The 15,192-nt window shown below is 36.7% G+C and overlaps 1 protein-coding gene across 3 annotated transcripts in view; it reads left to right on the forward strand.

The window, feature by feature from the left end:
• Window positions 1–15,192, forward strand: part of nfatc3b (nuclear factor of activated T cells 3b) — a 28,805-nt gene that overhangs the window by 10,187 nt on the left and 3,426 nt on the right. For 2 of the 3 annotated variants that reach the window (XM_057328849.1, XM_057328851.1), the window contains exons 6-9: window positions 9–149; window positions 256–311; window positions 461–587; window positions 2,167–2,973. In XM_057328849.1, coding sequence (XP_057184832.1) covers window positions 9–149; window positions 256–311; window positions 461–587; window positions 2,167–2,973 — 1,131 coding nt within the window. The remainder of the gene's footprint in view (window positions 1–8; window positions 150–255; window positions 312–460; window positions 588–2,166; window positions 2,974–15,192) is intronic. The other variant, XM_057328850.1, reaches the window with a different exon arrangement.

Below are 15,192 nucleotides of genomic sequence, written 5' to 3' on the forward strand. Positions count from 1 at the left end.
TTCACTAGCTCAACGCTTAGCTCAGGAACTTCCCCGGGTGGACAGCTTTAGTCCCACCTGTGGTTCTGTTACTGGAGGAGAGGAAATGCTCATCACAGGCCCAAACATCAACCCAGAGTCAACAGTCGTCTTTCTAGAGAAGGGATCTGGTACGTGACTCACATAAAGTAATCCCAAACTATTTAAAACTGTTGTCCTATCATACATTATGGGTGTTTTGTTATATAATTACAAAGATGCCTTTCTCCATTGTAGAGGGTAAAATACAATGGGAGGTTGATGTGAAAGCTATACAAGGAAAGAGCAATAATGTAAGTAACTATGTTTCTTACTTTTTTATGCACATAGAATTACTTGATTTTCTTGTTTCATTTGAACAACAAATACAATGGTTTTGCTAAAAGCATTCCCTATAGAGGTGCAACATGTCTGAAGTTTTTCTGTCATTGTACCTGATTAGACAAGCATAGTGGTGAAGATTCCTCCATATTACAAGAGAACCACAGCTTCTTCCACCCAGGTGCAGTTTTACGTCAACAATGGAAAGAGAAAGAAAAGTGCCTCACTTTTCTTCACTTATCTCTCAGGTATATTTCCTTCTGTGTAGTGGAGCTTTGACTGTTAGATGAAATCTAGTTCACTTCATATTTTTTCTGGCCTGTCCACTTAGACACGAAGAAACGACCAGCCAGAGATTAAAATGACCAACAGTTCATTTGGTTTTCACATTAGGGCTTATGTTGATCTTGTCACAAAAAATATAACAGCATGCAAAACAGTGGTTGCTTGTGTGGCTAATGCTGGGTGATTCTCACGAAATCTTGGTTTCAAGATGTCAAACTTTTGAATTTTCTTGAAAACCCTCGTATCAACAAATGTACTTTGTATTCATTAAAAACAAGGTATGACATGTTTAAGAACATTCATTTCAAAACTTTTCCAAAAAAGGCCTTAAAAATTTAAATTACCGTAACCATTTAAAACTGTCAATCCCATTGCATGATTAAAAAAAACAGTTTATATTAATCATACATAATAAGACATTAAAGTCCCTGTGAACCGGAAGTTGCGATCGTTTTTACTTCTGTATTCTGACACATTTCCGAGTGAAAAGGAATTTCAAAGGAAAAAATTATTGGGCGTTGCTTGCGTTTTTCACAGCAAATTGATTGGTTGTATAAAACAGCTGTTGCATTTTGAAATGAAACTGGCAGCAGACTGAAATGACTATCCATCTAAGACGTCTAATTTACGTAATTTGAGATGGATTGTCATTTCAGGGCAGAAGTCCATTTTCAGATTTTAACTGAAAATTATGAGGGTACATGAATTTTAAAAATATAATGACCCACATTGATAAGCTATTTACTATAAATGCTGCAATATTTCATGAAAAAAATAAGAATTGTAATTTTATTTCACTGGGACTTTAATGAAGTATATTTATAAGTACAAGTACAAATTAGTACATGTAACATTTTTTAAGTGTAAAAAAATGTATCGGTAATAAGCATGAAAAAAGTTGTGTACACAACGTGACAAGAGAATATTAAGCTTTTAACTAGAAAAATATAAAATAATCTGTTAACCTAGAAGCCATTTGAAAGGTATTGGTTGGTGTGTTTCTTCACATAAAACTAACTTTATGTAAATATTTTTGTGTGTAAAAAGTCCTTAAAAATTTTGAGGATGATGATTGAGGAGGATGATAATATCAGTCATGGACACATCTCTTTTCTTTGTCATTTTTTGTCATTGGAGAACATCTGGTAGAACATGCTATTGTTTTTTTTCAGAATATTTTAATTTTGCTCTGTTTAAAATACAGCATATCATTCACATAGAGTCATAGACAAATTAGGACGTGTTACGGTAATGAGAATTTCAGCAGAAAAAGCAATAAAATACATAAATAATTCATTCCAATGTTAAAATTATGCTTTGTCCAAGGTAGAAAACACAGTTATATTTATTATGATAATTTTATTGTGTTACCGAGAATCCACCAAAATCTTTACTGCCATGATGTTTTAGTGGTTTCGTGAGAATGACCCTGCTAGTGTTGAACTGGTCTGAACATTTCTTAATACTTTTATTATCTTTACCAACTGAGTCCTCAATTTAATGAAAGCTCCTTAAGTAATGTGTTGAACATCTTCATTCAAGCAGGGCAGGTAAAGCGGGAGTTTAGCGTGGAGTCGGACCTTGTCACCAATAATCTTGAAGGCCATTTTACCAACCCAGCTGGACTCATCACAAGTGAAGACCAAATACCATCTGACCAGGTTCAGCCCCTTGAGCAATGGCTGCTGTCCAAAGGATCTGTCTGTTCTTCAGCTCATCTCAGTTACTCATCTCAGGATCCATTGTATCTAAACCATTCTCATCGGGCGAGCAACAGTCTTAGCGCTGACGCAAACGTACACTCCATGTTTCACAACCCAACAGTGGACTTTACAAAAATGTCATACCACACACCTCAACAGAACCTGTCTTCTAAAGGACAGCCTTTTCTTCCTATTGATGGTGGTTCATCCCAAGTGTTTGCAGAGCAACCAAGGCCTCAACTAGGCAAAGGACACCAAGGCATGCCTCCAGAACACAGTCATAATCAAATCCAAAACCTGGGTCCCTCCACAGCATGCAGCCAGTCTCTGATAACTATCTCAAATGTCCATAGGTCTGGTCTCCATACTGCAGTTGCTGTACAATTTCCAGAGTCCACCTCTTCTGAGATGTCTCCTCAGCATACTCTTACTAAAGTGCCTTCAAACTCGTTGTCTGTTGAGGAAGGCTTGATGGACCCTGATCCCCATAAACTTACATCACTAAAGTCAGCCGGCAAAAGTGTGGCCACATCAAATTTCAGATCTTCACACGATGAAGAGAGCCTAAGCATTAAACCAGAGCCAGAGGAAAAGAACAAGCTAACCTTTCAGACTATTGGACTACAGGACATCACTCTTGATGATGGTAAGGCTCTAAAGTGAAAGAGTTTTAAGTGTTTTAAGAGGTGTTATGTATTTAAAATGAGTTAAGCCTATTTTTCGGCAATCTGTAGATTTACAGGTCATATAACTCAAGGCAAGATTTAAGCATTATGTGTGTTAACAACAGACTAGTGTGATAGAACTGTTTACTAACCTTGTCTGTACAACGTTATATGCAATATTTCATGCATATCTACTCCTGTTATGACCATGTATAGCAAGTAAGTGTGATAATGTACGCTTGAGACATGCAAGCAGGGCCGCCCGCAATACCAACACTTGCCAAGTACCAAATGCAAGAACATTGGGCTTTGGTGATTGAATAAAACTCCAGTTTTACGGCAACACTAGAAGTAAAATTATGGTACACTGTAATTTAACAGCAATAGTCTGCTAAATACAGTTTCATGGCCAGTAGGATTTTTTTATGGCCGGTTAATTTCTTCAATTCACATCCCATTTGCAGGTGTGGTAAAAACCCCATCCACGTAAAAATGTAGTCCCATGTAATAGAAAGAATTATACAGTTTTACTAAAATTACACTCAACTAGCACACATTTGTAAAGACATTCGAATGGACAAAAATGATTTGTCTGTGTATGTGTATGTGACAGTGTGTAGATGTATTTGTTTTTTAACCTAGAACATATTAAGTGCAGTCATTATGTAACTTTTTGTCTCTCGATCAGTATCTCTGTTTGAAACATAAAATTGCAGGTTACTTTACAGTTAAGGTCAAACTATCTCCTGACAGCTCAAGTGATAAATCATTATTATAAGCTTTGCATTGTGGATTGAGGTAAGAAGTCCTCATAGTCCATCAAGAATATTTTCACTCAACACAATGACCCTACTCGTTTATTATGATATTATTTGTTTTCAGGTAATATTACACACTTTTGTTAGCATCTCATGTTGGGTCAATAACTTACCCCAAGCCGCATTAACAAAATATTTGCTAGCTTGTGCCATATGCTAGCTAGACTTTTTTGTTTACTCTTGAGTAAAGCTAGCAGCTGCCACCCCGTGTGTGTTTAATTATAGTGTACAGTCCCGCAGTGCAGTGGGAAAGAGGATACTGGCATTGCATTGAGTCGCAGAAAGAGCTAAATATACTGTGGAGGCTAATCCTACGCTAGTGTTACGCGGCTGTATTGTGAAGAAAACGTCTAGCATATATGGCCTTGACCTTTGCTCATAAAGGTGCCTATTCCTGTTTGTTTCCTAGAAAAACATTAGCTATTAAAACCACTTTCATAGCAGAATATGAAATAGATTGATTTGTATAATTGGTATATGTAATTTGTGTAAATAGTATGTATTAATAGAAATCGTTTGTTTTAAATAATACATCTAATTTAATTTAAATATACGTATAGTTTAACAATACAAATGTCATTTAAATAAAATAATTAAATTGAAATGCAATGTACTAAATATATATATTAGGATAATCTTTTTAGCCAATTTTTCTTGGTAAATACTTTTTCATAGTGCATACAAATATGACGTATAGACACACATACAAATAAAATTAAAGAATAAATTCCTAGGGCTGCCAACTGTTAGGCATTTGGCGTTAAGCTTAAAATTCCCAAATAATACAAATTAATTGAAGGAACATATGAACGTGGGGTAAATACTTAAATTTTAATTGACAGAATCTTTGCTGTATGTTTTTTTTTAAAATATTAACTAATTAAAAAACTTTAGTTGAATGAACTATAAAACTAGTTGAGCAAGCATACTTTTTAATATTTGAGTCCAGTTTGGACCAACTATTAAATAACTAGGGATGCACAATAAATTATCGGTCATATCAGTATCGGTCCGATAAATGGTCATTTTTAATGTTATCGTATCGGCCGATAGTAAAATTTAGGCCGATATATTATAGCTGATCATATATCATTTCCTCTGGTTGAACTACTTCAGCTGCATGCTGTGGCTGCTCACAGTTAAAATACAGTTCAGTACTGTCTTTCTGTCATGATCATTTAAATTAACTGCTATTAGTTAAACATTGTTCATGTAGTATGTAGATTTTTATGAATGTGTCAATTATAGGAACAAAAGCATATTGTTTGAAGCCGACTGCTGTCTGAATGCTTTCTGTCTTGAGACCTGTTAGACTTGTGGCTATTGAGGACACAGTGTTTCCCACAGAATTTTGTGAGACTATGGGGCCTAAAAATATTTTCCTCTAGGGGGGTCCAGGGGCATGCTCCCCTGTAAGAAAATTTAACATATTTTAAAGGTAAATGCTGCAGTCTGGTGCATTTTAAGAGCAAAATTAAGTGACTCAATCTATAAGAATACCATAGCTAGTAGTAATTTAATCATTGGCACCATAGAAATAAATGGGGATAACACATGGTAAAATGAGAGTTTACAAACAAAAAACGTCAAAAACATGTAGAGCATGAGCCATCAAAAAATGAAGCAAAAAAGTGTTTAACAGTTGAACTAATTTATATATTACCATATATTAAAACGCAGGCCGGGCATCAGGCCTTTTTCACAGTGCCATTTTCCCACTCCTCCTATGGCAGTAGGCCTATCACTTTACTATCCGGACCAGAGCATTCATACATTATTATGATGCGGCAACTGTTTAGAGTTAACCCGTAAGAAAAGCGCACACTCTCTCAGCACAACAGAGTAATGTTAAGTTTGTGATTTATTATGTTTTCAACTTTATGCGCGCGTTGCTCAGACCTAACACGAGAGCAATTAACAGACGCTTTCTACACGCCTACCGGTCTGAACAGCGCTGCTTGATGTCCGACAAACCAAATATATTGACAAGTTTTGGACACGGTGACACACAGGGCAGCATGTAATCGTGTGTGGCGCGCCCCCGTATCATTTATTTTTCTTATTATTTATTTTTTATTGCGACAGCCGAAGCTAAAGGAGGCATTTAAGCAGACTCATGCCCATCATGCATTCAAATCATTAAAATTGGCGGTTGGCAATCAAACTACGTTCTATGCCTGAGCAACAAACAAATATACTCAAAACATTTTTCTAACCTAATAAAGAAACGATGCGAAATATAACTTTATAACTGTTTATTTATTCTAAACTATTTTAACAGTTTAAACAGTGTCAGCATCATTAATTCAAATTAGTGCTCCAGCACATTTGGCTATCAAACTATGCGTTCTGCACATGAGCCACAAACAAAAAAATACTCCAAACATTTTTCTAAAGTAACTTCGAAATGAAACGAAATATGAATAATTTGCCATTAAAAACAAAACTAAACTATTTTAATGGTTGCAGCAGTTTCAACAGTATCATTCACATCATTAATTCAAATCCGCGCTCCTGCTCAGTTAGCAATCAGACTATGCATTCTGCATCTTGCTGAGCCACAAACAAAAAACTCCAAGCTTTGTTTTTCTAAATTAACTTAATAAAGAAACTAAACGAAATTTGAATAATTTGCCAATAAAAACAAAACGGAACTATTTTGGCGATTTGGAAAAGGTTAAATGAAGTGCTTTTGGCGCTAAATAAGGACGGATATTAGAGATATAGCGCCAAAAGATAATCATTATAAATGTCATGGGTGCGCGTGCTGCGTATATCTCCGTTGTGTAGACGCGCTGCTCATTTTAAACGACAGAAATGGTGTATGTCAAATGTCCCTATATGCAGACTGCTATTTTAGCTGGAAATAATATGATGCTGAAGCTGTTGAAGCTGAACATAATGATGTTAACGCCATGAGGTAATGCTATCTGTTTGCTGTTGTCGTACACTGATAAAATCATGTTTGTACTGTGGATAACTGCAGTGAATACTGAAACATTAGATTTTACTTCCCTCAAACGATGTTGTATTCAGTATGGCTATATGCAGACTGCTATTTTAGCTGGAAATAATATGATACTGAAGCTGAACATAATGATGTTAACGCCATGAGGTATATGCTATCTGTTTGCTGTTGTCGTACACTGATAAAATCATGTTTGTACTGTGGATAACTGCAGTGAATCCTGAAACATTAGATTTTAATTCCCTCAAACGATATTGTATTCAGTATGGCTTGGGGACGTCTTAAATCCTGGCTAGTTCACACTCTGCGTTTCAACCGCGAAAGCTGAAACAGTAGCGAGTGAGCGTGCCTTCACAGTATGTGTCTGTGTGTATGCTGCGCACATTGCGCTGAAGCATCAGAGAGGGGAACGCATTTTAAGCCGTGAACAATGGCACAACAACGAAACAGCAGTGCAGAATTCAACATTACAAATAGTTATGTTGTAAGAAAAACAATTCGGCTCGTTTTAAGACTGTGGCGGAACAAAATAGTCTATGGCCCGCCGCCATAGTCTCGTCAATGAATGGGAAACACTGGAGGATGCTCTGGAAGAACATATTTAATTTGTTAAATATGTTGCGATGGCAAATATTGGGAGAATGAAAGCTTTTGCGCTGCTTTTATTGGAATAAGCTTCTTTCCCGTGTTGGGGTAGGTTTACATTCAAACTAAAAGTTCCTCACATGACTGCCAATAGGGGGCGAATTCCGACCGTCGTGTCCAAATGCATGCAGTTAAAGACTCGTGGTCTGACGCCACACGTCCATTTTCTCAAGCAGGGCCATTTCCGTAATTTTTTATGTGGTGTAATAACATTTGTGAAATAACAGCCTAATTGTACTTTGGTGCTGCACACATTTTACAACACAACAACACTCCTTGATGCAAAAAGAAGTGAGGTGACCAATCGAATTAAAGAAGGCGGTAGTTATGTTATTAAATGTTTTGACATTTTGTGTTTCTACAACCCCAAATCCTCCACCAACCCCCATCCATGCAAACACCACCACACAACCCCCCCTCAAAAAAGCCCAAGAGGCCATATGACTGACAGGTAAAGCAACCAATCATGTTTCGTTTTGCGCGTCACGTTTAGAGGCGTAGAAATGTCCCCACAGTAACAGACCGGTGTACATTCACGAACGTGTCAAAAGTTAACAGCAACAAAATGATTAAAGGTTTATGCCTTGAACCTTGCATACTTTAAAAAATTAAGCGTTTTGTCGATCGTAATTAATTATTATAGCAACCGTTGTAAACACGACCGCTTACTTCTTAGCTCAGACTGCTTCGTGTTGTTTCCAGGCGGACCGTTAAAGAACGCGACACGCACATCTCCCGTAAATCCTGTGAAATTCAACCAATCAAATGACGACTTCGAGCGCGCTGAAGTGTTTCCAGAAAAGTGTGCCTTCTGCATCAGACGTTTAACCAATATGGCAAGCCGATGGTGTCAGAATTACGCCATAGATTAAACGCGTTTATATCCGAACGCCGTTTTTGACGGCGTTTTAAACAGTATTTGCACCGCAAAATACGGCGTCGCGATTCCAAACGCCGTAAAAACGCGCGAAAAGTCGTCCATAACGCCGTACATAACGGCGTTCTAAGGTGCTTGAAAAGCACCGCCTTTTGCGCCGCTGTCTTGCCATATGACGGCGTAAAAAACGCTGTTTTGGTTGCACAGAGCGCGCGTTATTTACGGCGTTGTGTGTGTTGTATAATGAGCCCATCCCGCTGATTTCCGCAGCCAGTAAATTCGAACTGTTCTCACCCAATCACTGATGAACTGAGCCAGACCAGAGCAATTAACCACTGATCATTTTACAGGATTTTATTATGTGCGCAGTGTTACCTTTGCTAACATTAAACAAACCATTGCTTGCTTTCCAAAGAAGCGACTTCCTCTCTTTGGAAATGTATAGTTACACAACGTGGTCAGCAATTGTATAAAGGCCAACCAATCCCATTGTAATGTATCCTGCTTATTACATATAGCGCGTATTGCCTACGTGAAAAGCAAAAAAGCAATCGGTTGAAATATTGTATTAGCTCATTTCTGCTGGTTAGAGCGATTGACTCGCGATCGCTGACAGTATCAAACGCCGGTTCGAGACCCGCTTCATCCGTTATTAAATATTTACGTAGTTGGTCTTGTTCTGTTTATCTGTATCGCTTGGTCGTTTTTAGATTTATATTTCAGTACTTAATGCGTGATCAGTATGAAAAGAAAGTCTGGAAAGAGAGATCTTTTTATAAACCGTATCTGCACTTGATTTTTGATGCTAAACTCACACATCAGTGGACTTTCGTGCTATAAACAGGACGAACGAACAGTAATAGATTTTACATTCACGCATTTAGCAGACACTTTTATCCAAAGCGACTTACAGGGGCCTTTTAGTCTATGCATGTCTCTTATCAGTAGCCCATGTGATTTTAGTTTCCATATTACAAAAATTGATTGACTATAAGGAGCAATGATTGTAATGTAACAAGCATGAATTTATTAACTAAAATATAACACAGCCCAAGTCAATGCCAAACGCCTTGCCATTTACCTCCGTGAAGAGACTGACGCTATCGTGCGTGGAACTGCAAAGAAATTTACAATGAAATGGAAAAAAATATTATTCAGCACATAGAAATAAGTGCGGGATTCAGGCCCGATGTCGTGCCGAAAACACACTCCCTGCCAGATTATGCACCCCCCCTCCCCACAATGGTTAGGGTGAGGATTAGGTGTTAGGGGAGGGGTTAGGATTAGGATTGGGTGTGGGGAGGGGTTAGAATTAGCCAATCGGACAGCGTGTTATTGAAGGGGGTGCATAATCTGGCGGGGAGTGTGTTTTCGGCACAACACCTGGCAACCCACTCATGCAGCCTAGCCTGGCGAGAACATGGCAAAATGAGTCGGGATGCGGGCATGCTACTTACAAGCTACAGGAAAAAACAATTTTAAAAAGTTGGTTTGCACAAAGATGGTGGTTAAACCTACTGATCCCATTGCTCCGAATAGTAGGCCTAATTAAACGTAATTACATACACTGTAAAAAAATCCCGTTAAAACAGATGAAGTACTGGCAGAAAATTACCAGTACATTTTCCTTTATTTTACGGACATTTCCGTTAATGCTAAAATGTAATTTAATTCAGTGCAAAATGTAAAATGGAGAACATGCATACTGGAGTGAGTCGTGGTCATTATTTATCTTTGTTTCATATGCTTTGTCGAGTAAAATCGATCATATCTAAATGCTTGGGTGAACGTCCGTTTTCAGTCTGTTGAGGCCGGCTGCGGAGAAACGCGGTCCTCCACGGCATGGGGCAGATAAATAGTACAGTTTAAGGTTGCTAAGCAATCAAGCTTATTATTATTTTTTATTTTTGTAATGATTATTTTGATTAAAGTAATTTTCAACCTTTAATCTGCATTTAGAGTATGACGCCACATTCTCTCATATAATTTAATTTATATGGGATGATATCTCAGTTTCAGTTTGGGTGGAGTTTCTGACTTATGCAAAACTGCATTATAGGTAAATACTGTTTTCTGTTACGAATAAATTACTCTTCTAACTCTTGTTCTCTTACCTATTTATGTTACCTTTATTATAGGTAATAAATTAATAAATAAAATAATATATTATGTTATTAGATTAAGGTTCGTAAATTCCGTTAACATAGCTTAATTAGAACGACCTTGCTTGTTCTACAAACACCATGCACTGTGTTTTACCTTAAGTGTTTTTCTGTTTGTTTGTTTTTTATAGATTTTCTTCTGTAAAGCTGCTTTTGAACAATGCACATTGCGAAAAGCGCTATATAAATAAATTAAATTTTATTATGCATGCAGGAAGAAAAAAGAAAAATGGTTGAATCAACGCGCTTTACATCCAAACGCCGTAAAAACGTGCGAAGCGTCCATAACGCGTATTTATTATGGAATTCAATGACTTAATTAAAAATAAATAAATACAAAAATAAATCCATGAAGAAATGTAAAAAAGCAAAAATAAATGAGTATTTATACTTTTATTTCCTTATTTATGGGTAATTATATATTTTTTCACGCTTATTTATTTTTTCATTTATTTATTTATACATTTATTTATTTCCACTTTTATTTATTTCCACATTTATTCATGTATATATGTATTTATTCCTACATTTATTTATTTTTACATTTATTTATTTCTACATTTATTTATTTATGTATTTCTTTGTCTGTATGCTAATGAGTGGGGGCGTGTTTCACCTCAGACATTAGCAATCGATCTCAGAGCGGCGGTGCTGAAGCTTTGAGGCCACAGGGACACCTTGTGGTGTGACCAAACGAAACGAGGTTGACGAAGTTGCATAGAGAAGGCAATCTAGTCATTTAATATCACCCTAACTGTATGTAGATAGGGTTACCACACATAGCCTACATACTCTTTATTAGGGACATTGCCGTAAAACATTATTCGGTCGAGATTTCTAAAATGTCTTTGCACACATGAACAGAAACTGCACAACAACAGGTCTGCTATGAGACACTTGGAAGAATACACTTGGACATGGAAGCGCGTGAAATTATCCACTAGTGATCACATTTATTGTAAATGCGCTGGATGGAGCTGATAAGAGCTTGAGTTGTTTGTCGATGAGACTCGCACAAACCAGCTCAGAACGCCGAGAGAAACCAGCGCATTTCACTGAACTCTACGCAAGCATTATGATCAATGCGTTTGAAACGCGTCTGCAAATACAGTTTACATTCGCGTTTCCTAACTTTGCAATGCATAACACGTGGCATTTCGAATGCTTAAATTATAACACATATTTCCATAGGCATAATTTGCGGGTGGACGGGTGGGTCATGTCCCCACCACCTTTTGCCAAAGTCAGTTTTGTTGCTTTGTAAGCAGAGGCATTTTCTAACAACTCCGCCCATCAGTTTCAGATTGGAACAGACAAAGTGTAAGAAACGCACACGAACATTAACTTTCCAGTGGCGTAGAGTGTAAAGCGTGTGTTACCTACTTCATGTCGTCGTGGGTTCGGGACTGCTGTCCGCTGAACTTTTTCCCTATCACATATCAGATTGTAAAGGTATTTATTTGTAAACGATGAAAATATTTGAAAATGGCTGTTCAAGTCATACATGTACCAAACATTTTGCGCTTAATTGCACTTTGATGCTATGATATATTCATCCTTATTGTTCTCGACATGCCGTTGCTATCGTCTATTGCAAGATTAATTACATTTTGATACTTGATAGAAAACTCAAATAAATGGAAAAAGTCACAACTTTGTAGTTTCATGAGTTCAAAACAAAATTTAGAAAGTTTGCTGTATATTTGTAGCCTATCTGGCAATGCCCGTATAATAAGTGAAAATAAGATTTTTTTAAAGATATTATTTTTCCATCGGTTTCCCCTGTATAACTTGAATGTTTGTCCTTATTAGCAGGGGGTTCCCAAACGTCTCAATCCTTGACCCAGCAACAGGTAATCTGTGTCAAACACACATTTTTAACATGGGGAAAACACATTCGTTTCAGTAGTTTTTAATTTATCACAAATTAATACGTTTAATTACGTACGGCAACAGCCATCCTTACATATAATAAAGCACAACATGCTTTAAATGATCTATTAATAAAAACATGATATAGTTTAAAAACAAATGGAAGCAGATCTGATATGTGGAAATTTAGAATAGTGAGTTTAGCGGATTCGTACGGTGGCGTATTGCTGCCACGTATTTTTCCACTCAATTATGTTGTTAAAACGTGATAATATGTCGTTTTAACGACATATTATTTCGTTTTAACGACATATTTGAGTGGAAAAAATCAAATGTAAGTGGCAGCAATACGCCACGTAGTAAAGGGATAATATAACGTCTCATAATAATTACACATTAATCTATTACGTGAAAGTGACATGTTTTCTAGCTGGACATAGGTAAAATGTCATGTTTTCGAACCACGGCCCGCTGTACGGTACACTAAAAAAATCCGTAAAAATAGGGCACAATATACTGTATTAATATGAAGGAATTTGCACTGTCTGATGTAAAGTATTTTCATCGTTTATTACAAATAAATACCTTTACAATCTGATATGTGATAGGGAAAAAGCTCAGCGGACAGCAGTCCCGAACCCACGACGACATGACGCTCTACGCCACTGGAGAAGTTGATTGTCTTGTGCCTTTCTAACATTTTGTCTATTCCAATCTGAAACTGATGGGCGGAGTTGTTAGAAATTGCCTTTGCTTACAAAGCAACGGTAAATAGACACTCCGCATTTTTTATTTCTTCCAATAAGTGGTGGGGACAAAATTGACTTTGGCAAAAAGTGGTGGGGACATGACCCACCCGTCCACCCGCAAATTACGCCTATGGAAATATGCGTTATAATTTAAGCATTCGAAATGCCACGTGTTATGCATTGCAAAGTTAGGAAACGCGAATGTAAACTGTATTTGCAGACGCGTTTCAAACGCATTGATCATAATGCTTGCGTAGACTTCAGTGAAATGCGCTGGTTTCTCTCGGCGTTCTGAGCTGGTTTGTGCGAGTCTCATCGACAAACAACTCAAGCTCTTATCAGCTCCATCCAGCGCATTTACAGTAAATGTGATCACTAGTGGATAATTTCACGCGCTTCCATGTCCAAGTGTATTCTTCCAAGTGTCTCATAGCAGACCTGTTGTTGTGCAGTTTCTGTTCATGTGTGCAAAGACATTTTAGAAATCTCGACCGGATAATGTTTTACGGCAATGTCCCTAGTAAAGAGTATGTAGGCTATGTGTGGTAACCCTATCTCCATACAGTTAGGGTGATATTAAATGACTAGATTGCCTTCTCTATGCAACTTCGTCAACCTCGTTTCGTTTGGTCACACCACAAGGTGTCACTGTGGCTTTAAAGCTTCAGCACCACTGCTCTGAGATCGATTGCTAATGTCTGAGGTGAAACACGACCCCACTCATTAGCATACAGACAAAGAAATACATAAATAAATAAATGTAAAAATAAATAAATGTAAAAATAAATAAATGTAGGAATAAATACATATATACATGAATAAATGTGGAAATAAATACAAGTGGAAATAAATAAATGTGTAAATAAATAAATTAAAAAATAAATAAGCTTGAAAAAATATATAATTACCCATAAATAAGGAAATAAAAGTATAAATACTCATTTATTTTTGCTTTTTTACATTTCTTCATGGATTTATTTTTGTATTTATTTATTTTTAATTAAGTCAATTCTGGAATTCCCTTGGAATTCCATTCCAAAATGGAATAACTCTCGATGTCAATCAAATAAATAAAAGAAACATAAACATAAATAAAAAACATAGACTTTACCTATAGATATGGGGTTTTTGAGTTGGTGTGTGCCAAATTTGCTGGAATTGGATGCAGTAATTTTTTACATAAAATTCACTTGAAAAAAGGATTTTCATAAAAATCTTTATTCCACTAATCAAAACATAGTAATATCAATGGCCACTACAAGGATTTAGTACCAAGGCCATGGTGAATTAGATCCTGGCTCAGCTCATCAGTGATTGGGTGAGAGCAGTTCAAACTTATTGGCTGTGGAAATCAGCGGGAGGGGCTTATTATACAACAAACAAAACGCCGTAAAAGACGCGCGCTCTTTGCAACCAAAACGGCGTTTTTTACGCCGTCATATGGCCAGACAGCGGCGCAAAAGGCGGCGCTTTTCGGGGCGCCTTAAACGCCGTTAAATACGGAGTTATGGACGGCTTTTCGTGGATGTAAACACGTTGCGTAATTCTCAACCATTTTTCATTTTTCTTCCTGCATGCATAAAAAAATTCTAATTTATTTATATAGCGCTTTTCGCAATGTGCATTGTTCAAAAGCAGCTTTACAAAAGAAAATCTATAAAAAACAAACAAACAGAAAAACGCTTAAGGTAAAACACAGTGCATGGTGTTTGTAGAACAAGCAAGGTCGTTCTAATTAAGCTATGTTAACGGAATTTAGCGAACCTTAATCTAATAACATAATATATTATTTTATTTTATTAATTTATTACCTATAATAAAGGTAACATAAATAGGTAAGAGAACAAGAGTTAGAAGAGTAATTTATTCGTAACAGAAAACAGTATTTACCTATAATGCAGTTTTGCATAAGTCAGAAACTCCACCCAAACTGAAACTGAGATATCATCCCATATAAATTAAATTATATGAGAGAATGTGGCGTCATACGTCTAAATGCAGATTAAAGGTTGAAAATTACTTTAATCAAAATAATCATTACAAAAATAAAAAAATAAATAAGCTTGATTGCTTAGCAACCTTAAACTGTATTATGTATCTGCCGCATGC

Source organism: Triplophysa rosa, unplaced genomic scaffold (genome assembly GCF_024868665.1).
Source record: "Triplophysa rosa unplaced genomic scaffold, Trosa_1v2 scaffold86_ERROPOS1239135, whole genome shotgun sequence".
Lineage (NCBI taxonomy): Eukaryota > Metazoa > Chordata > Actinopteri > Cypriniformes > Nemacheilidae > Triplophysa > Triplophysa rosa.